At 30.2% G+C, this 22,280-nt stretch overlaps 4 protein-coding genes and 1 long non-coding RNA gene across 38 annotated transcripts in view; 2 read left to right on the top strand and 3 right to left on the bottom strand.

Moving 5' to 3' along the window:
- The first annotated feature begins 35 nt into the window (after nucleotides 1-35).
- On the top strand, nucleotides 36-969 carry LOC143200811 (cyclin-dependent kinase 2-interacting protein). The gene is made up of 3 exons (XM_076411534.1): nucleotides 36-232; nucleotides 288-676; nucleotides 734-969. The coding sequence occupies exons 1-3, from the start codon at nucleotides 100-102 to the stop codon at nucleotides 890-892; spliced, it is 681 nt and encodes a 226-aa protein (XP_076267649.1). The 5' UTR covers nucleotides 36-99; the 3' UTR covers nucleotides 893-969.
- On the bottom strand, nucleotides 900-1,583 carry LOC143200821 (uncharacterized). Its single transcript, XR_013006818.1, has 2 exons — nucleotides 1,291-1,583; nucleotides 900-1,235 (listed from the first exon to the last, which is right to left on the bottom strand). It is a non-coding gene; the product is annotated as an uncharacterized LOC143200821 (long non-coding RNA).
- Nucleotides 1,584-2,337: 754 nt separating this feature from the next.
- tun (N-terminal glutamine amidase tungus) lies at nucleotides 2,338-5,306 on the top strand. Of its 2 annotated transcripts, XM_076411541.1 has the most exons (6): nucleotides 2,338-2,402; nucleotides 2,468-2,852; nucleotides 2,902-3,055; nucleotides 3,110-3,258; nucleotides 3,357-3,481; nucleotides 3,560-5,306. In XM_076411541.1, the coding sequence occupies exons 2-6, from the start codon at nucleotides 2,746-2,748 to the stop codon at nucleotides 3,667-3,669; spliced, it is 645 nt and encodes a 214-aa protein (XP_076267656.1). In that variant the 5' UTR covers nucleotides 2,338-2,402; nucleotides 2,468-2,745; the 3' UTR covers nucleotides 3,670-5,306. The 2 variants fall into 2 exon arrangements, with proteins under 2 accessions (XP_076267656.1, XP_076267655.1); XM_076411540.1 differs by having other exon boundaries at nucleotides 2,338-2,852.
- Nucleotides 5,301-6,805, bottom strand: LOC143200805 (DNA repair protein RAD51 homolog 3). Its single transcript, XM_076411523.1, has 4 exons — nucleotides 6,279-6,805; nucleotides 5,956-6,229; nucleotides 5,778-5,903; nucleotides 5,301-5,727 (listed from the first exon to the last, which is right to left on the bottom strand). Exons 1-4 carry the CDS (start codon nucleotides 6,569-6,571, stop codon nucleotides 5,536-5,538), a joined length of 885 nt encoding a protein of 294 aa, XP_076267638.1. The 5' UTR covers nucleotides 6,572-6,805; the 3' UTR covers nucleotides 5,301-5,535.
- Nucleotides 6,806-7,462: 657 nt separating this feature from the next.
- The window catches only part of PIP5K59B (Phosphatidylinositol 4-phosphate 5-kinase 59B), a 46,922-nt gene continuing 32,104 nt past the window's right edge, over nucleotides 7,463-22,280 (bottom strand). Inside the window, exons 4-19 of one of the 33 annotated variants that reach the window (XR_013006815.1) lie at nucleotides 19,453-19,664; nucleotides 19,229-19,370; nucleotides 18,966-19,141; nucleotides 18,396-18,611; nucleotides 18,103-18,332; nucleotides 17,910-18,042; nucleotides 17,755-17,842; nucleotides 17,031-17,093; nucleotides 15,802-15,873; nucleotides 14,659-14,709; nucleotides 14,084-14,311; nucleotides 13,035-13,218; nucleotides 12,649-12,872; nucleotides 11,340-11,440; nucleotides 10,253-10,364; nucleotides 7,463-8,016 (exon numbers count right to left, since the gene is read on the bottom strand). Coding sequence is in view for 31 of the 33 variants with exons in the window: in XM_076411472.1 (XP_076267587.1) it covers nucleotides 10,273-10,350; nucleotides 11,340-11,440; nucleotides 12,649-12,872; nucleotides 13,035-13,218; nucleotides 14,084-14,311; nucleotides 14,659-14,709; nucleotides 15,802-15,873; nucleotides 17,031-17,093; nucleotides 17,755-17,842; nucleotides 17,910-18,042; nucleotides 18,103-18,332; nucleotides 18,396-18,611; nucleotides 18,966-19,141; nucleotides 19,229-19,370; nucleotides 19,453-19,664 (2,198 nt within the window). In the remaining 2 variants the exon portion in view is untranslated. Of the gene's footprint in view, nucleotides 8,017-8,122; nucleotides 10,539-11,339; nucleotides 11,441-12,648; nucleotides 12,873-13,034; nucleotides 13,219-14,083; nucleotides 14,312-14,658; nucleotides 14,710-15,801; nucleotides 15,874-17,030; nucleotides 17,094-17,754; nucleotides 17,843-17,909; nucleotides 18,043-18,102; nucleotides 18,333-18,395; nucleotides 18,612-18,965; nucleotides 19,142-19,228; nucleotides 19,371-19,452; nucleotides 19,665-22,280 lie in introns of those variants that run through there. The other 32 variants (XM_076411472.1, XM_076411474.1, XM_076411483.1 and 29 more) reach the window with 32 other exon arrangements.

The following is a 22,280-nucleotide window of genomic DNA, read 5'->3' as shown; positions in this document are numbered from 1 at the left end:
ATTTAATAATATATATGCATTTTATAAACTAGAAGCCAAAAATTAAATCTCATTATAATTATATTGTATATTTTCTGATAAAAATTATAATTTTTGGTTATGTTAGCTGCAACATATGCACCTAACCAAGAATTATCACAAAAAAAAACAAACATGAGTAAAAAGACTCCCAAAAAAGGAAAATATAGTACCGAAAATCCCAATAGCAGCGCAGGATTTTCGCCTGTGACTTGTATAGTTATTTATAAGCCGTAATTTAACGAGATGATACATCGTATATGTTTCAGTAACAATAAGCCCAGCTGTAACATCGCCTCAGAAAAATTTAACCGGAACTGCAAGGGTGATTAAAGATATTGTCGCGGATTTATATAATAATATCCAACGTTGGAACGCTTTACATATTAAAGGTTGTGGTATAGTTAAACAAGTTGCGTCATTAAAAGCAGATGAATCAAACAAATTTTCTCTCCAAATTGACGAACAACTTACTGAATTATTTAATATCGTACAAAAGTTTCAGGAGAATATAGCAATTTTCAGTACCATAGAAAATCAAATTGATGCCGTTGAAAGACTACCAAATATATCAAATCCTGTATTTTTTTCCTTAGAGGTGATAACAATTTCAAAATTAATTAAATCAATATGTCTCGCTTATAAAAAAGAATTCCAGGTAATGTATACTTACGTATTACTTAATTATACAGTTTCTTACTTATTATGCTTGTAGGCAAAACTATCAATATTAGAAAATATTGGGTTTTCTAAAACTAAGAAAGAAGCAATGTTTTTTGCGGTTTACTGGACTCACCAAATACATGTTTCCCGTAATATAAATTTCCAGTTGGAATCTCTACTTGTTGAAACAGGGCATAGACCAATAATATAAACAAATATATTAATGAATAAATGTGTATATCAATATATAAAAATTATATAAATATATTAACACTATAACAATATAAATTTTTATACTTTAAAATTAACGCTTAAACAGTATTTAGTATATAAATAAATAATAATAGGTTAGTCTCCTAAGCAATATTACTGACTGGTGTCTTGGAATGTATCTATATCCATCGGTAAAAAATAATAATTTGGGGCTATTCTATTTAAAAAATCTAAATGGTGAAATAGTAACCAGAAGGAAGTTGCCCTAAACATGTTTTGCCATTGTATCTCTTCAGTAAATCTCTGTAATATACCTTTCCATCTTTCTCTACAATAATTACCTAGAACATAAAATACTATGAAACAAAGAATGTAGCATAAAATAAAAAATACTACTTGGGACATTTAACTGGGATGCAATCGATTCCCATACAGCGTTTCTATATAATTCATCATTGAATGATTGATGACTTGTGTTATACAGGCACTCATGATACTGAATTATTTGAATTAATTTATACTCAAATTTGAGTTGAGCGTCTACAATTTTTTTAATTTCTTGCCCCATAATTTAGAAATAAAATGTTAACTAACAGTAACAAAAGATTCAGTAAAGAAACCGTACTTTTAGCGAGGAATCACTCAATAAGTAACATAAAAAGTAAGGAAGACATATATGCACAGAAACTTTATATATAAACAGCATAGAAAAATCATAAGCAGTTCTTCAGCCGTACAAAGAAAATATCTGAGTAAACTGGCAACACCATCATCCTCTATAGTGTTGTTCAATCATGAGCTATAAAACCGATATCTATCGATTAGGCGTCTAGATCTAGTATAACAATATTGTCATAATAGCAAAAATGTATTGTATAGCGTTCAAAAGAGATATCAATTTTAACTGCCGTAAAATATAAAAATTATTTTAAGACAAAAATACGTACATTTATATTTTTGAGAGTTTCCTATTTATCACCTAGGTTCGAACCCCCTAGGTCGCTTATGTAACGTTAAACTTAACGTCCAGGAACATAGACAGAGACCATTTCCGAGATATCCCGTCTTATCCAGCCTGGTTACTGGCATAACTGCTAGGGTTATTTCTTGTTGGATTTTACACATAAACATATTTACTATTACAAACATAAAGTATCCATGCCCTGTGCTATCCGAATCCGCGATCTCAACAATAAAAAGACCGTTATGAACAAAATTATGGGCCCAATTAAACGTTTAATTAGAGTCTTATAGATATAATTCTTCGTATAACACATATAAAGTATGAAATGTATTCTATTTATTGTACAATCAAATAGAATTTAAAATTTTTGATTTGGTGTTTTTCTGATTTTTAGATCCAAGTAAAGGACTCTGGATTATAAGAATTATTAAAATATATCGATTATGTCCAACACTAAAACATACAAATTATTTTTCCTTACATAATTGCCAGATTTTCGATAAGTGGCAATTTCACATCTTTTGTTATCTAAATGTAGAATTGGGTTTTTTTAAAATTGTCCATTTAATGAATCATTTTATGTTTTATTATTAATGCGTTTTATTTTAGGATTATTAATTAAGATCATGCATCGTATTGATTGAGAACCATGAAAACAATTGAATTATCTCCTTTTGGTACACGAACAGAATGAGACGGAAAAGAATGTTCTAGATTTGTGAATGAAAACTTTTATTGAACGAAAACATATTCCGCAATATTCCAAGGACACAGTTGTCAGTTTATAGGCGCAGAAAAGTTTGTTTTCAGTGGAAGGTTCACTGTTGCTTGTTTATGCAAGTAAGAGGAAATATTTGCAAACTTTTAAATTATCTGAAAAAGCCAGTATGGCTACAGAGTCTACAAACGGCCGTATTATTCAAGGAAACTTGAAAAAGCTTGTTATAAATTTGTTTCCCAAACAAAGTGAATGTTCATACGTTTCTTGTTATTGGTATGTAGAAATTATAATGATCTCAAAGGATTACTTTTAGTATTTCTAGTGAGGAAAATGTATATAAACTTGTAGAAGAAGTATCAAAAGTATACCCAAATGAGCTTCACAAATGTTTTGTAGTATTTATATCAAATCAAAGTAGGACTGTTCCACTATGGAGACAGAAGGCCGGAAAAGACGAAGATCGTCTAGTTATTTGGGTAATATTAGTCAATATGCTGATATATCAATATTATTCTGCCCATTTTCTTTAGGATTATCATGTAATTTTTTTATATCATCCAGAGCCAGATAAATGTCTGATTTATGATTTAGATTCTGAACTACCCTTTCCAACATATGTTCATAAATATGTAACGGAAACATTTAGAACAGATCACATTCTAAAATCAGATTATTTTAGGTAATTATACTTCCTTAAAATTAGTGCATGTTGTAATTATCATTAAAAGTCAATTAACCTTAAAACAGAAATAGTTTCATTAACCTAATTATTTACAGATATTTTAGAGTTATACCAGCAGGGGATTTTATTAAAGAGTTTGCTTCAGACAGGCGGCATATGAAAAGACCAGATGGTAGTTGGATTAAACCACCACCAAGTTATCCGGCTATAAGTACTACAAGTTAGTACTTCTGTTGCAATATATATATATATATATATATATATTTGAATTTTGTTAACCATATTTTTGTTGAAACAGGTATAAGTCATAATTTGGAGGAGTATATTCAAATGGATTGTAGTAAAGGTCCAGGGATGGTACTGAATTTAACCCAATTTGTGCAGAGATTTTATAAACCAGCAACATAGTCACACTACACTTTGAAGGATTTTGGAATATATTTGTCAATTTAAAACTGTGCTCTTACATAAGGTAATGTGGAGCAATTTTTTTTGGATAACATTTTTTTGTGATTGATATCGAATATTTGACATTGCTTCGTCTTCAGTGAGAAGAACATTTTCTGCACTTTTTCTATCTTTCTATTCTTCATAATAAGCATTTGTCAGTGTTGCATATATATTTATTGTGAAGTAGTATATAGAGTTTATGGTGACTGATACTTTATATTGTTTTTAGTAAATCAATAAAGGAATTTCAGATAACGCAACAATGATATTTTTAAAATAACAATTTCAAGAAATAATATAAAGTGCCAGTTGCTTAAAAGAAATATAGTAATAAGATTTCCATTAAATACTTATATTAAAGGAAAACTGAATATGATACAAGAATAGCTTTATAAGACAGCTTTATCATTGTGCAGAAATGTTAATATTAAATGAATTATGAACAACATGAAGAAGTCATGATTTATACAATTTAATTATTCCCCAGTCAGAGGATTTTAATAAGAGTTTGATATGAGCATTTTCTAATTGGTAAAAACAATTATTCAAAATATCACAGAATTATTTGTTCTTTTGCTTATATATTTAAAATTAGTTAAAATACAGTTAGTATATATCATGACCTTTTCACAAACATGATATATAAAGCAATTGTTTTTCAACATGAGCTATTTAAATTTTTTATAAGAATATCTACTTTTAGTATAAAGTTTTGAATATTCAAATCAAATGTAATGCTTTACCTTATTGCGTAATTTCAAGAAGAATTAACGTCTGTTTACTGAAAACTACACATTTTTCTTCCTCTAGTCCAAGGATCAAACGTGATTCTTTATATATGTGATAGTAGAGTTTAGTTCGACCATCGAGAGTTTTATTATATTTCTACATATCAAAAAGTGAAATAACACAATTTATTATAACATATTCGATAGATTAGTATTTTATAGCTTATTTTGACACGGGTATAATGTTTGCCAAAGTATATCTTTTTCAACTGTCTTTTTACCGATTGTCACTTCAATCTTAGCTTGATGGCATTATGTGCTGGGAAAATTACTTTTTTTTCGTTAATGGATATCTATTGAATATATTTACTTGTCTAATAATCCTATATTCAACAAATGGTAAAAATCTACTATTAATGATATATTTCTTTTTAATTAAGGAAAGCAAACTATCACCCGCCCTTATAAACTATAACTTTTTCTAAGACTGCACTTTGCCTTCCATTTTTTACTACAATTTGTTGTATTTCAAAAGTCTAGTACATTAGTTTAGTTCAATATCCAAACATTTGAACGGAGAAGGCTTATGTTTTTTAACATGCTGAACGGCCAAAATCATTTATTTGTGATAAAACTAACGGGAGGTAAATGTAATTAATGAAGTTTTTAATGAATTACTGGAACTAAATTGCTAATAGAAAAATTTAAGTTTTAACTCAGGTAAAGGTTTTGGCTAATCAGGCCTAATAATCAATATTTTGAATATTTACTTGCCATGTTTAACATCTAAGGCCTAATTATAACATATTAGCATTTTATATGTTGTGTAAGTCTAATATGGGATAAAATAAAGCACATGTATTAAAATAATGTATTTTATTTGAAAATAAATCTCATAATCATTCCATTTAAAGGTGAGTATATGAAATTAATATTTTTAGAAGTAATAAAAAGAAGAAGAAAGAAGAGAAATACCGGCAAGGCGTATTAATGATAGGTAACTTGATTTTAAATTAGGTGTCGTGAACAAATTGGCAAAAAAAATATGTAGTGAAGTTAACAAGGCTGATAGGCTTAGGTCTGTATATTAAAACAGTTACAAGATGTTAAAAGCCACTTTTGTATAGGGTTTTATTATACTTTTTACAAGTTCAGCATAATGAATATTGCCCTTTTTTGACAGCACAATTCTTGAATTCACACGATGCTGAAGACCATCTCCAAAAGACGGAACATACAAAGTCTCATTGTTATAAATTCGTACAGTATAATCATTTGTTATAACAATCTACAAATAAACAAATAGAAAGACTTCAACAAGATATTAAGGTATATTACAGCAAAGTTAAATTTAGATGACAGCTGCTGCAAATCAGACAATATAGAATGTAAGATATTAATTCTCTCTTCTTGGCATAGTCCTCTTATTGGATTTGAAATACTATCAATCACAATTAATTTTATCTAAAAGTGAATAATATGAAATTGTCATAAATAAATAATATTCTGGTAATACCCTTTTTCCTTTTAAGAATTCTTCAAAATACTTCACAGTAGCCAAAAGATCTATAAAATCATAACATTTAAACACATAAATGTGTTTCATAATATTTTCAATGGATGATGTAACATCACTGTTTAATCCCAGACTGGCAATTTGAGATAAAAATCTTTCAGCTAGTTGCCTAATACGATGTGAAGCTAAATTATTATTTGTATTTATGTATACAGCTTCACCTTCAAGTCCACCATGAATCTTTGGCAACTGTACTGTTACACATAACTGAAAACTATGTTTATCTATACTACTTGTTATACCATTTTTATACAAAGCCCTACGAAATTTGAGATTTGCCTGTTCCTGGAAGACCAGTTAATTCAGTAATTCTTTTAGGTGAGATTTCGTCCTGTAAAACTTGATCTAAGTCGGCATTATAGCTTAATATGAAACCATTTTTTAATTCCTCTTCCAATTCTAATAAAGCAGACTTTGTTAAAGGCACTTGCGGTAGATCAATTTGCTGTGAATTTAATACTGATTCTTTTAAATCGGTACAATAATTATAACCTGCACTTTTTAATTTTTTTATATCGGATGAACTTAAATTTAAACATGTTATGTGGTGTTCCATGGATAAAAGCAATATTCAGGCTATAGGTAAAAAGATACTATAGTACATTTACCAAGGACATCTTATTTTATGTGTTCTAAGCATATTACAAATAATAAAAACTTTATATTACATATATTAGGTTAGGATCATAAATACCGTTTTTAATCATAAAGAAACTCATGTTTTTTGATATATTACCACGTAACAATGGATTGACATTAAATTATATTAATATATATAGGTATTAAATTCAACCATATGAATATATTGTTTAAATATAACAAATATAGCGTAAGAAACATAATGTTTTAATAAAATAACGCGTTGATATGAAAGTCCTTATAGATATGGGAGGGAATTTTCAATATGTTAAACAGACCTGTGTGTTATTAAAACTGTATTTTTATTTCCTTGCAACATCGTTGTTTGATTCAGCTCATATTAAAATACTAAATTTCATATTTAGTAATAATTCTATAAATATCAGGCAGCAAATTACTATAAAATATATCTATGCATCTAATGGTGCTTCTGCTCAAATTCCAATATAGGTTTTTGAAATTTAGTATATTTCCAAATTTCAATAGTATACTATCAAGGGCACTTGGAAGAACTTCAAAGCTTGATTGTCGATTCAACATTAAATTATCTTTTCTCTGTAAGTGATACGATTCCAGTTAATATTTTAACATAGTACGGGAATTTAAACATTCAAATATCCGCTAAAAACGGATCAACTTTACACATTTATATTATATTTTTAGTTAATTAGGGAATTTAATGACGTATCTCTTTGTTTATGGTATTCGTTATTATTTATTATCATCTTTATTTCTTTATGGTCTAATGGCAATGTAAACCTCAAATCAATAAATATAAAAAATGAACGATTAAGATAAAATAAATAGACACAGAAGAACATGAATCTTTATTATCTTTATAATAAATACAGTTCCTCGCAATGGGATGATCACCTAAATTGCAATATATACCCAAATATATTATATAGGCATTTTCTATAAGAAACCCAATGAATTGATTGAAATGAATTTCTAATAAAAATCAATGTTGTAAATAAACTATACAAAACAATAATAAACATTTGTCTTAAAGCTAGAGCGAGTCGAATTTTTTTTAAAATGAGGGTTTCCGAAGAACATAAAGAGGAATTCTAAGATGCTAGACTTTAAGATGCTAATCTATAAAATGTATCACAGAATGTTAACGATGAATGTATAATATGTATACACTTCTTACAAGATTTGTAAATAGGCTAAAATAAAAATAGAAAATATATTATATAAAAAAATAATTTAGATATGTAGTAGTGAGTTACACCATTTCTCTGTTAGAAACAGATATAGATCAACTTGTATTGGTGGTAAACTGGTCGTATTTTCTTCTGGCTGTTGTTCTGGTGTCTCTAAGTGTTTCCATCGGCCACTATTATTTTAAAGATGAGTCTAAAAAAATCAAAGAAAAAAAAACAAAAGAAAAAAATAACAAGATCCGCGCGTGCATGCTTCCTGTACTCTATGCTCAAAATGATAGGATAAGTAAAGAAAAGAATTAAATTTTTAAATGTTTATATTTCCAAAGCTAATAAGCCGAACAATATTGATCCTTTAAAAATTCCCTAGTATATATATATTTTCTTTGTAATATATACATAACAAACAGCTTATAAAAGGAAAAAGTTTTTGGCTAACAATTTTTAAGCATTTTTAAGAATCGAACTCGCAGCCATGCACCCTTATGTCGAGTAGATCAGTTATAAATACAACCTAGATTAATAAATGTTAAAGAGAGCATGACTGCGTGGATTCTGAACATAAAAATAATCGGAAAATGCCAACCATCGCCATTATTTTGAACTCCATTGACCACTACATTTAGTAACATTACAGTAATACCAATATATGTATACCTGAGCCTTATTTCTATGTTATTAAATTGTTACAAAAGGGATAAAATAAATATTAAATACAATAATAATCATTATGGATATAGATATATGATGCGAATTATAAACGCCCATAATATTTGTAGCAGTTAAAATTGATAATATCGAAATGATGCTTCACCAATTTTAGGTCTGAAAGGGAACTATAGATCCGGTATAATTGGATCTAAAAAAAGCATTAATATTTACAACGAAATAGTTGATTATTACAAACCCAGAATTATACCAGAATATAGTTTCTAAAAGGAAGTAGTGTTGAACAATATTTATCCAAATAAAAATATATTAATAAAGGAAAAAAACATAAATAATTCAACTGCTACCATGTGAGTGAAACACGACTTTGATTAATAAAATATACATATCAGAAACTTTTCAAATTTCAAAACTATAACTTAAAGTGTGTAGTATACTAAAAAATATGTACAGTATACATTAAAGAAATTACAATATAGAAAAAACTAGTAAATGTTAGACATAATTTCAATCATATGGTAGAATTGCGTCCTTTGAATAACAGATTTGTATCCATAAATCAAAATAAATATAAAAATAGATAATTTGAGTATTATTGCCACACTTTGAAATTAACATAATTTACACTAAATCACATTTATATTATAGGACATGATAATGAAAACTATCCTAAAAAAATAAAAATCGTCAAATTTTTACAGTTATTTTTACAATTCTGACAAAATTGCATTTGCTGGTAAAAATGTGGAATGTACAAACAATGAATTTATGAATGGACAGCTAAGTAAGTGCTGATATCCATTCATAAAAATACTGCCGATAGCAATACATTTGACCTTCCTTTTGCCAAGCACCACAAGAGATCATCGAATGTTTTAAGGTTAATTTAATTGCCAGAACAATTTAGATATATCTAGTGCTGCAGCATCACAAAAGGCCTTAATGGATCGCTTGTTTTAAAATTATTATCACCTTGTACCGAAATACTGTACAAAATGGAAAAATTGGTGTTTCGTCAACCCTTAGATATAAAAAATACATCAATATAGATCTCAGATCGAGTGAATTTTACATATAAAAATTCATCCATTTGAGATATTCAATGAAGCAAAAATTAAACATGTTTGGAGTAATATTAACATGCAAAACTGTTAACACGTGATTAATTGTTAAGAAAAGTCCACATTTGCCTCTTAACAGAATCAGTCAAAAGTGAAACAACATTAACTTTTAGCTGGTCAATATTTTTCTAGCAATACAGCTGTTGTTAATCAATACTGACCGATGCTGTAGGTAAATAAAGTTATTTTTGGCAACACGGCAATAGTGTTTAACTACAATCTTCCTTATGAAAATTATAAATGGTACTGGTGAATGGATGAAGGATGAGATTCAATCAGTGTGCTATTACACCCTTATTCATTGTCAATCATAATCTCTCTCCACACGATTCTTCAACTGTTCCTGATCGAATTCGAAACAAACGAAACTTCAGTAATGAGTTGTACTCGATTGGTGTCTATTGACACGTCGGTGTACACAGGAGAATGGAAAAACTACCAAGGTGTCTAACAAAGACTAAAGGAGCTACATTTTTTAAATGCCTTGCCATATAAACGCTTTCACCGATCGAAAGCGGGTTATGGCAACCAATATTAATCACAAGTGATGATACATAAACAAATTACCAGGATGATGATATTAAATTGATTAAAGCCTAGGCGATCATTAGAAAAAAAACACACAACACAAACTATTACCTTTCGGGCGTATTGTATTGTTAAAAGTTGATATGAAACACTCGGAAAAATCTTTTTATCGAGTAGCTCCTGATAGTCGTTTGAAAAGTGGTCACAGTCTAATAAAAAACAACTACTTTAAATAAAAATAGATTTATAACCAATAAAGTGGTTAATTTACAAAAAAAAACAGTGAGAAATCATGCACAAGAATATATTAACCCTTAAGAAGTCTTACAGTTAGTTTCTCTCATATATTTTATGGATGTTACTTTAATAGCAGTGGTAAGCTCATCCTATCTATTAACTAAAACAAAAGTAAAAACAATTTATTATAATATTTTAGCAATATTTAATGACGCATATTTATAATTTAAATGATCTACTATGTTTATAATTATCATTTTAAAGCTATATCACAATGAAAAAGTATCACTGACTACTTAAAGGTTAACCTTAAAGGTATGTATTTAAATTAAAGCTTAAGGTTCACTAAATTTTAATGAGACCACAAATTATTACATTCGGCATTAAACATTAGAATATGACCTATATCTTTGGTATGAATATTCGTCGAACTTATTCAGAAAGCGTAATGTAATTCATTTGTGATCTTGTTAGAAAGCAGGTACAAAATTTATTAAAAATTAAGCTGTAAGTTAATTTAAAACAAAAATAACATGTGGTTAGGAAAAGACTGATCAAAATGCAAAAAGGGGTAATGACAAAAAGCATGCACGGAATCAAGATATAAAAAATTAATTGATTAAAAAAGAACAATCAAACTGTGTACACGGACTCAACACATCTGTAGCGTGATATGTCGCGAACACTACCTACAATTTGCAATAAATCGCCAATCACTACGAAATAACAATTTTCTCAAAATCGGTCACTGAGATTCTGTTGAGACCATTCTTTGTGTAATAACAACTGATTTTAACATATAAATCAGCGAGATGTGCTGGTGATTAGCTCATTATCTATTGTATTATTTACAAAACTGGCATTTAAATCATTTACACTCGACAGTTTCGTTTTAGAGTGAATAGTAACTAAATAAATGGCAGTTTTGGCGCGAGTTCAAAACCTAGCGCTTGGTACTTACCATTTCGGTAGTCAGACAGTTAATTGCGTGTTCCACAGTTTTCTTGTGCTGCTTACTAGTAGAAATAATGGAGCCTGGTTTCATAGGGGTTGTTGGACAGCCTGAAAAGTAAATATCACAATTTAAGTTGTTAAATAATATTTTACGTGGTTTATTAGTTTTAATAACATCCAGTAACATTCTTTAGATATATTCCTACAATAATATAGTCAAATTCACTATGGAATAATATCTACAATTATTTTTCTGGTACACTAACAATGCCGACGAGTTACATAATTAACGATACCATTTTGGCTTCAATGGACAATATAGGCTCTATATATAGACCACATAAATTGGATCTGCAAAAAAAATTTGATGGGTTTTTCTATAGGATATAAAAATAACATCAATTATAAATAACTTAGGAAACAGATCGTAATGACACCGTTAGGAGAAATGTAAAAAATATATTATTAAGGGTAAAACTGCAGGAGCGCAGGTTTGTGAAAAAAAGTGCTGTGTAAAATGAAGATACTTTATCAAAATAAAGTTTTACACAGATGCCATTATGGATCCATTTGAAAAATGGCGAAACATTGTCGATAATAATAAAGCATATTTGCCTTAAATAATTTAATTTTCATGTAATAAAAATAATTTGAATTTTATTAAAAACGCCACAGACTTTTTCCCAGGCCTTTTAAAAAATATTTAATGATATACTAATTTAACTAATCATAGCGCATTCTTCAAGATATTAAATAATAAATATCATCAATCAACTTTTTAAACATGCTTCTTCCAAAATGCTTGTAACACAAGACAATAGTTTAGAATGAAACAAAAAACATTTATAACACAATAGCGCCGTAAGCAAGCTTAATAAAAATATGTGTAATGTCGTTATCCATTTAGTAAAAGTTTAGGAGCAGGTATTCACCAACTAGGAACCGGTGGTTGCCAGTACGAGTGGATTGGTACCAGTAGTCAGAGGGTATAAAAACCATGCCTACGTCTTTCCCGTATCGCTATAGTCTTGACTTTAATTTTATACTTTCTCCATCTTTCCGTCTACCATGTATCAATGAATACGTAAAATAAATCAATGTCTGTTCTCATGTATGCTTGAGTAATGTTCGTCAACCAGTATACCGTCCATCCATTACAAATATGAGACAGCGGCGCCTTCTGTAGATATTTTTAACACGATTCTTGTATTGATTAACAGAACATATTAAATATTATAGGATTATTATCTGAACAGGATAGATTAAATAAAAAGCTACATGCAAGCTTATCAGCCACCAAAGCTACCAGCACTCACCCATATCCCCGCTACTTGACGATTCGGTAAATGAAGGTGTACCTTCGGTCCAGGTAGGCGTGGATCCCTCGACGGAAGCAGGGGGCGTCCATGCCAAGCCGCCCCTGGAAGAATGTCCCCCGGAGGCGGACGAGTGTCCCCCCGCGATCGAGCTGCCACCCGAAGACTCGACGCTCAACGATGATTTCGTCTCAGCACGTGATTCCAGCTTGATATCCGTTATACTGCAACACATTTGTCAATGTCTAACTTTAATGACTCTACACATTTATTGATTGTTGTTGGGCTGGTATAAAATAACATATTTACATCGTTAGTAAAAATATTTACAGTTTTGTAACATTGAGTTGGGGGATGTATATATACAGGGCGCGGTCAGGACTCACCTAATGGAATCATCCTTGTAGTTTTTAATTATCATATGATGATGGGCTTGGTAGTGATGAGGTCTGGCCGCCCGAGCAGAGGAAGCCTGTCCCGACACTGAACCAACAGTCGAACCAGCTTCGCTACGATCCAGGCCTTCTGAATATGTGGGGGGAGGTGTGCTGCAGCAGCTTGGCACTACACCTGCAGATATAAGCAATGCACTACATTCTAGCCACTAAATTTAACATCAAAACAGGAACATTAGGTGTTTGTACAAGGAAACACTTCATTTTGAGTTAGAGTCGATGTACACATGTAAACCACTTTTAGTATTAAAAAAAGAAAATGTATATGAATAATGATGTGTAGTGTACTGGGTAAGTAATAAATCAAATATAAACACTAGACAAAAACACAAACAATGCACTCTCTAAGCAAAAATACAAATAACGCAATCTTCTTTCATCTGAGGCTGAATTTGTATTGATTACATCGCCTACCTGTAAACAATGTATAGGAAGCAATTCAACATGGTCAAGCAACACAGATACTACTATTTAAGGAAACAAAAGAATTTCAAAGGTTAATTGACATATAATATTTTTAGTACAAAAATGAAATGTTGAATACTAATCCGAATCGATAGTATATCTTGCAATTTCTAAAGATCTCCATCAAGAGGTTTTAAAATAAATACATATTTCATTTTTCAGTCGAAGTGTTGAGTTTCTAAAGTGAAAGCGATAAGTTCTAATGAGGGAGTTAACATTTGCTCAAATTTTACAAACTCCGTAAAGCTTGCAAAGGTATATGTTAATGGAAAAATAATCTTACACAAATATCTCGTTACTACAATAAGCGTCTCCAAATTTCTTGATATCCTTATAGGTCAGTATCCTATAGGAGCGATGGTGTGTTACATTCGACTTGATAACATTCAAACTCTCATCTAAATAAACAACCACTTTACTACTACAACTGCACCTATCACTACAAGCGTGTGTCGAACACATCGACTGCGTGGAGCAAAACTCAACCTCGGACGGTTTACAAAATTCTTGCGCACCTTTTCCGTCTTTCTTGCTCTTGGGCGTGCCTCTGGGAGGCACCGGCGGTGGGACTTTTTGTTTGGACCCCACTAGAACTGCCGGATATGACGCCGGTGGCGACATCACTGGCGTGGAAGTCGAGTAAGGAGGGGTGATGGGGGTAGTGGAAGATGGGGCTGTGGTAACGGAGGGCTGATGGGTGAAGGGGACAGTCTTAGTTACAGGTATACTATCTATCGGACTTGCTGCAACACGGGAATGGAAAAATTTAACGGGTTCCATAGCGGCGGCATTGAAAAAAGAATATTGATATAAGTCAGATGTTCTATAGTTTTTATATGATCACAGAAGCTCTGAGCTCGAACGAGGATATATCTAGATGCAAATTAGGATTTATAATGTTCAATATGTGCTAATATTAGGACATTATATCAAGAATTTTATACAGTTTATATTGTTGTCGTACATAAAGCATAGTTGTTTTTTTTATATAGAACAAGGATTTATATTTTTATTATTAACTCTCGAGCCAAGCGATATACCCTCGTATAACAACACAACGCGTGACTACTGGTACCACTGAAGCACTCACCGGCTTTTGTTCCGTTTTGCTGGCTAGTAGCAGTCTGCGCAGGCGCACTAGCTGCATAATTCATAATGTGTTTTGTTAGCAAGACTAATCAATTCGTATTTAAGCAACGAAAAGCGGATGTATGTATGGTGTAAAGCGAAAAACAACAGCTTACAATAACAAACAAATTAAAATGAGAATGAAAATAATCCATTAACAAAATTGATAAAAGGAACATTTTCTTATATAATTTGGAATATTTTTGTGATATTAAATGCCCATCTATTTTATTCAAATGTATACTCCCAATAAAATACTATATTATATACAATTATTTATCATACAATTTAAGAAGGCTCAATGCATGGTCTAGTAAAATAAGATCTAAGATGATACAAACATGGACAAGATATAATGTATATTATATATAGGGGTATTGATAAAAAAAACTAAGTAATGCTAGGTAATTTAATTTAAAAAATATTAAATTTGCAATAATAATATTCGATTGTAGGAACTACAAAGATCTAGAGAGACTAATTACAATTTACAATATAAAAAAAAGTACCAGGAATTGACCATGTAAGAAGCGAGCTTAAAGGTTTTATTGTCTATATTCTTTTTGCATTTACAGTACTTCATTCTGTCAATTCACTTTAAGTATGTTTTATGGTTTTTATAATAGATAAAAACATTTAGCAAAGCATTGCAAATGCGTTGTAAGAAGTATTTAAAAAAATTATTTGGATTTCTCTCATTTTTAGTCAATAGAAGTCAAAACAGAACCCACGGCATAAACTGAAGTCAATTTCGGCAAATGCGTTTAAAAAATATTTTATTATTGGATTATTCGTTAGCATAAGTATAAAGTTTCAGAAGACGCCTATTTTGAAGGTAATACAATAAATGTAGAAACTTAAAAATTATTTTTGTTTTATTGGCCCATCCCTGGTATTTTTTTATTAGAATTCTTGTTTGTATGTTAACTGCAATAGTGATGTTTTGAAGCATAAACTGAATTACTACAATATATAACTGAATAATTTGAGTTAGATGCTAAGCACTGAGCATTAGTTATACCAACGGTAAAAGTATTCTCTAGCATAACGAGTAATTGTTGGGAAATTAACAAGAATTTTAGCAAGCTAGGAAAGTCATACTCACTATTTTCCATTAATTCTTCGTGGCGTAACGGTTTTGAAAGAGATTTTCGTTTCGATGGCGAATGTTTCAGGGCTGAAACAACATCCAAGAAATAAGCCGTTTATCTCTCATTGTTTAACAAAATATAAGTCAATAAGATCATATAAAAATAGTGTAAAAGCAAATTTAAAACCGTCGATTTATTAGTTTACTAAACGATGCCTTTGAAATGATGACCTCTTAACTTTCTCTCGTTAAAAAAATCTCGTTATATGATTTAAATGTAACAAAATAGAGTCAATCGACGACATTTATTAATTTCCAAGACATCATTTACAAACACCTAGAATATGAAATATTGCAAATAAATAATAAAATATAGCTGGTTTAATATACTATCGTTCAAAAGTCAAGAATTTTTACAATAGTCCACTGAAACAAAAACATAATACTTACAGTTCTGATAAAAATGTTAAAATTGTTTTTATTTTTAGCTTATCATTCCTCATCTTTCTTGCATATATCACCATACCCATCACGTTTCTCCATATGGGTTTATTTTCTACTCAACAAATTTCCATTTTAAATTAAAACAAGTAATTAAACTTATTGAACGATAGTGTATTATTTGTTGTTATTAATATGGAGTGCTCCTCCTCAATATAAATAATAAATTATGACATATTCATTGTCAACAAGATGGGGAAAACCAGTTGGACAACGCTGCGAATACAAAATAGTCGAAAGGCAACACAAAACAAATAAAACACCCAATACAATACAGAGAATTACCTGGGTTAATGTCGGCAATAAAAGTTTTACTCAAAATTAAAAAAAGTCGAGGTATGTATTTTATTCACGGAACAGAAACAGTTTAAAAGAAAACAGTACAAGGTGTTTCAGAACAACGTGTTTTTTATGGATGTTTATTTACACCTGAATGATATATTTGAGACAACTCCTTTATATACAACAATCAGTAAAAATTAAATATCACATACCTGAACGATAACAAGTGAAAATAAAACATAACTGCTCAGATTCAAATACATAATCTATACATATAGGATGCATCAGTTATATTATGTGAAGTGTTATCTGAAAGACCTTGTATGTTGCTGAAGCACACAACATCGGAGTATGTGGTGTAAACGTTTGAAATAACGTGTGGGCAAAAAGCGAACGTAGGAATATGTGCGAAAAGTTTACCAAACTGAACAAAAAATTTAACAATGTGTCAATAACTTTACCTATGTAGCTTGTTACCAGGGTGCGGAATTTACGATGGTTGCCCTTTATTTCGGGCATGTCCACTACAACGAAGCATTGAAAACACACACAAAAATCAGAAAAACTACCCAAATACAACAATTACTATCACATTTACGTTAGGGTAAATTTCTCTTTGATTAGGATATAGTTGGAGATATAGTGATATTGATCTATACACATCAAGGCATTTAGAAGGCATAATAATAAACTGTTGACGCAAATGGTGCTTAAGATAATACTGTGGTGTTTTATCAAACTGGCTATAAAATGATTTAAAATGTTTCGATGTGCAAGAACAACATGTTTTTTTTAGGGAGTTTACGATTTATACATTATAAAATGGTTCAGACAAATATTATGACAAATAATTACAATGAATATTTTGCTAGATTAAAATATATAATTTTTTATTCAGAGTTTTTAATCCAATAATTATTTAAAATATTTTTTGTTTATCTAGCGCTCGGCTTTATTTTAATTATTAAGAGGATTCTAATTTCTCGGTAATACATGTAATACACTACTGATTACATTTATGGGTGGCATATTAGGAAACATGATAGACACTCTTGTAAATACGTCGATATATGGAGATGCTTAAACTCTATCATGTTTTCTCTCAAACATTGACAGATTCATTGCAAAGAACACCCATCACATTAAATATGACATATGAAGAAACATATACAATTGAATACTTACGTGATGGAATTTTTTTAAACACTTTTTCAGCCATAAACTTCTGAAAACGTTGAGCATAAAAACTCGGTCTGTGAACAGAGACGGTATCCTGAAACAATCAATATAAAAACATATGTAGTTTTAGTGTTATGTTCTCCATTTTAAAATTAATTTACCCCATCATGTATCATAGATTTCCAAGTATGCTCCAACTTTTTCTTTAGTCTGTAACTTTGCAAAATATCAATAATACCAATGAATAGAAGAAGTCGTTCTCCTTTTGTATTTCGTGCGGGTATTCCTCCAGGTCTAGTGAGAGAAATATAAGATATCATACCGTCACATAATCAGTACTTTACAGAAACTCACGGCGTGTCATCATCTTCGTCGATGGGTTCAGATTCGGCCTGTATGCTTTCCATTGCTGTAGAGTGTGCTACCAATCTTTGCCTGTTGATAGAACGGCTTCTGTTTAAAGCAGCAGCACCAATTCTGTCATCCTTTTCTCGGTCACGTTCTTCTTGCAAAAATAAACTGCTAGGCCCGCCAGCATCGCCATCTTGAGGAATATATTCAAGGTTCGTTTGCGATTTCTTTTCCTATTAATTGCGATTAATAGAAGTGAAAAGATAGAAATGAAACAATATAAGACACAAACATACCATTTTCTCTCTTTGCGCTTGATCTAAGTTATGTATTGCCAAAAGTAAACTGTAGTCCATAATTTTAAAACTTTCTAAAACTCGACAGTCTCGTTGTATCGTTTTAACTAAGGCATTGTACGTATCCGACTCCATAAGTATACCTTCAGGATGATGTTCCATGAAATCTAAATCTTTGTATGTAGGTGACCGTTTTTGTCTTTCAGCTTTTGACGCCTAAAAGAAAACATATAAATATTGTTATAATAGTTGTTGTAGCAATCTGTTAAATTCGTATTCGTTTTTTGTCTGCTGTTGGATCTGTTGACATAAATATTGTCTAAATTTTGAATATTAGAGGTATTTACTATCATTTCTAAATTTTATATGTTGTTTTAATTCCTACAACAGAGATTTTTATTCCTGCTTTGTAATCTTAACAATAAAAGACAAACAGTAGTATGTAAAATGAAGAATGAGTCAATATATTTGTTAAGAATGATTTTCAAAATTATATTTATTTTGTATTTTGTCTTGTATATAATTATTGAAAGACGACAATGTTTAGACCTAAAATATAAGCAAGCTTACCTTTCTTTTATATGTACTTCCTTTAAGATCATACTTTTGATGCATTTGTACATTACTAGGTAATAGATTATTCATAATAACTAATCTCACATTTTTACTATTACATTGGTAACAATATAGACCAAAGAATTTCGGTAATAACGTTCTAGGGTTTTGGTTAAGATTCATATAATAACCTGCAAATATAAAAAGTAAATAACAAGTCCCTTAATCACATCTATAAAAATTCCACCAAAAGGTGATACTATTAAAATGTAACTCACCAGGCAGTAGCTTCTGTAAAAATTCACCTTCCTTATGTTGCACGGTTTTAATTATAAATTCATCATCACTTGTTAAATAAAATATGGATCCGCTAGCACCTGGGTTGGAAAGTTCCCTCATAGGGGAATCACACATGGACATCTGAAATCACAATTTAGAATATTAACAAGAACATATAAATCTATCAGTTAAAATCACTTTTTTAATTAAAAATAATTCGTACCAAGAAATCATCAGGCTGAATACCAAAAAGATCCCTAAAGTATCTGAAAGCAATAGGAGCGTAGTTTTTGTACTTAAAATCGGAATAGTGATGGGCCGGAGTGTGATTGGAACCTTCAGCAGGAAAATTAGTGGTCTCGACTGTCATAAAGTCCTGCATGAGAAGATCTCTTTCGGGTTTCGAAGCCAAGCCACCCACAGCATGTTGGATTCCTATAAACGAATAAAACATCGTTACAATTAAAAAGGACACGTTATTGACGTCATTTTAATGATATGTAAGTATACGAGATTAAATAACATTATAATAGATTTGTTTGTGGATCGTCCATTAGTTAACGAGAGACAAATTTAAATCGTATTATATCAAGTGGGATAGTTATTTTTGAAAATTAATTAAAGCACGCAAAAAAGCGTGATCCATAATGTAAATATAGTAAATTAATTTGTTAAATGCTATTTTAATTCCAACATTCCTTCTACACAATGATCGAATTACAATGAAAATATTGCAACAACTCACTTGCTAAAAATTAAAATATTATTAAAATCAGGTTATGATATAATCAATTATAGTACTACAGCAAATTTACAATTGTTATGTAACTAGATGTTTCTGATAAACGACAACTTGATTTGTAATAGATATTGTAAATATCCCTCCAGTGTTTTTTTAATTGTAACGATTATTTGGTATAATTATCAGGGTGTAATGTCACTAATAAGTTATATTGCATTTGTATTGTGACGTAAACTGTTTCGTGTATTCGTTTTTTTATCAATTGTATTTTCGTATTGATATGAGACTATTTACGTAGTGTTATACAGTTACTGTTCAATATATTCATGCTGTCAAGAACTGCTACATCCCATAATGGATGTTCTCGATTCTATTCATGCTTTGCATTCATGTTTAGATATAAAGACAAGCGATATTAACGTTTAAATCAACCTAAAAATAAATAGAGACTTTATTAAAAGTAATTATGCTGATGTAAATTGTTTTTCGATATTCATTTGTCGAAGCAAAAACCTGACATTAACATATCTGGTATTTATGATAATTTATTAAGTAAACATATATTATAAGTAACTAATTAATCACTATAACCATATATCATAAACATTTTATATTTACTTTATTACAAGTTTAATCACACCCAAAAAAAGGATCACAAACAATATAAAATGAAAGCAGATGTTTTTGTCTTGGAGAAATGTTAAATGGATCGTGCCAATTTGAATTTTAAATGCATATTTTATGAATCATCAATTTCCTTTTATATATGTCTTACTGAAGCCAATTTAATCGGAAATAAGATAAACATGTGTATTAACTATGAATAGTGAAAAAAATATTTCAGATAATATGTAATCATTTAAACTATAATACGAAAAATTAAATACTGCTGATAAAAGTGGCAAAAGTAAATATAGAGAATGTAAACAGAAAATCAACATTGTTCATGATGAGTCAAATAAAATGTATGGCTAGTATCAAGCAAATCAGGACTTTAATTATAGTCTTAATTAATGCTAGTTTAACTATATTATTAACGAAATGTCAAAAGAGAAGTGGGATACCAAACTAATTAGTATCATATTAAATTCGAATATATCTGTATTTAAAGATAATATTCTGACAATTTTTAAGATGCCTTGTATTAAAAAAATACGCATTAGCTTGGCTAGGGGGTAAAATGTATTGGTAAAAGGGTTGCTAAAAATATCACGTAATTAATGAACGACCCCTAAGGAGTAAAGATGCTACTCGACCAGAATAGGTTGTAGTGAGTGAATACGGTGGTAGGGGAGGTCTGTGTAGAAAAATATAAAAAGGAAGGTAGCGGCAAATTCTGAGACAGCAGCAAAATAAATGTAGTATACGGTTGGTTTATTTGCTGTATGTTTGTTTCGATAACATAAATTTGATTATGTTTATTTGCTAATTTTGAATATGTTGTAAACTATTTAGTATTCTGGCTATTATTCTGCAAAAAAATATATTATAATAATATATTTACTATTCTATTAAAATATGGGTATGTATGGTGTTGAAAAATATGTGAAAATGAGTATATGAGTATGAATAAACATAGGATATATGAATACTGCAAGTGTATGAAAAGTACATGTCTATGTAACGGACTGTTAATTTTACTACTAACTACTAATAATTTTTTAAAGTTAAATTATATTATCTTTTACATCAATGTTGAATTATATGTTCTTTCGCTTTCCTTTTTGTTTTGTTATGTTATACTTCTGTAAAAAAATCAAAATATTTATACTCAAATAAAATTTAAACGTTATATGGCTCAATCAAAAGTGCAATGAGTCAATCACACAGGGGTAAAGTGAAAAGTTCTCGGCCTGGTACAGAGATGGAGTTCCAATCAGCAAAAATGTGTCTTTCCTGCCTGTAAGTTCTAGCTTCTTCTCTAAAGCAGTTTGCCCACGCGAATATCTGCAGAAGACATGGTTTTGGATGGATTAACCCCTAAGGCAATTCATTCGAAGATGACAAAAATTTATGGGGACTTTATTCCTTCTATGTTCGCACGTCTCTCGCAGTCACAACCATACCGAAAACTATCGTTATTGGGAAAGCTCTGGGCAAGATGGACACCGATGAAAAGAAAATGCGAAAATGACTTTGGATCGTTTAAATAGGGTTACGGCCGATTTTATACTGCGATTTAGCACTATGGGACCGCCACAAAATGTAAGAAATGAAACAAACCGTCAGAAGCTGTTGCTTCAGCGTCAAAGATCACGACCAGCGTGCTTTTGGATGCGAAAGAGATCCTATTTATTGATTATCTTGAA

This window comes from Rhynchophorus ferrugineus, unplaced genomic scaffold (assembly GCF_030347505.1).
Source record: "Rhynchophorus ferrugineus isolate W39M unplaced genomic scaffold, kcgeb_rfMv2 rfM8, whole genome shotgun sequence".
NCBI lineage: Eukaryota > Metazoa > Arthropoda > Insecta > Coleoptera > Curculionidae > Rhynchophorus > Rhynchophorus ferrugineus.
This window is presented reverse-complemented; position numbering and strand designations above follow the sequence as displayed.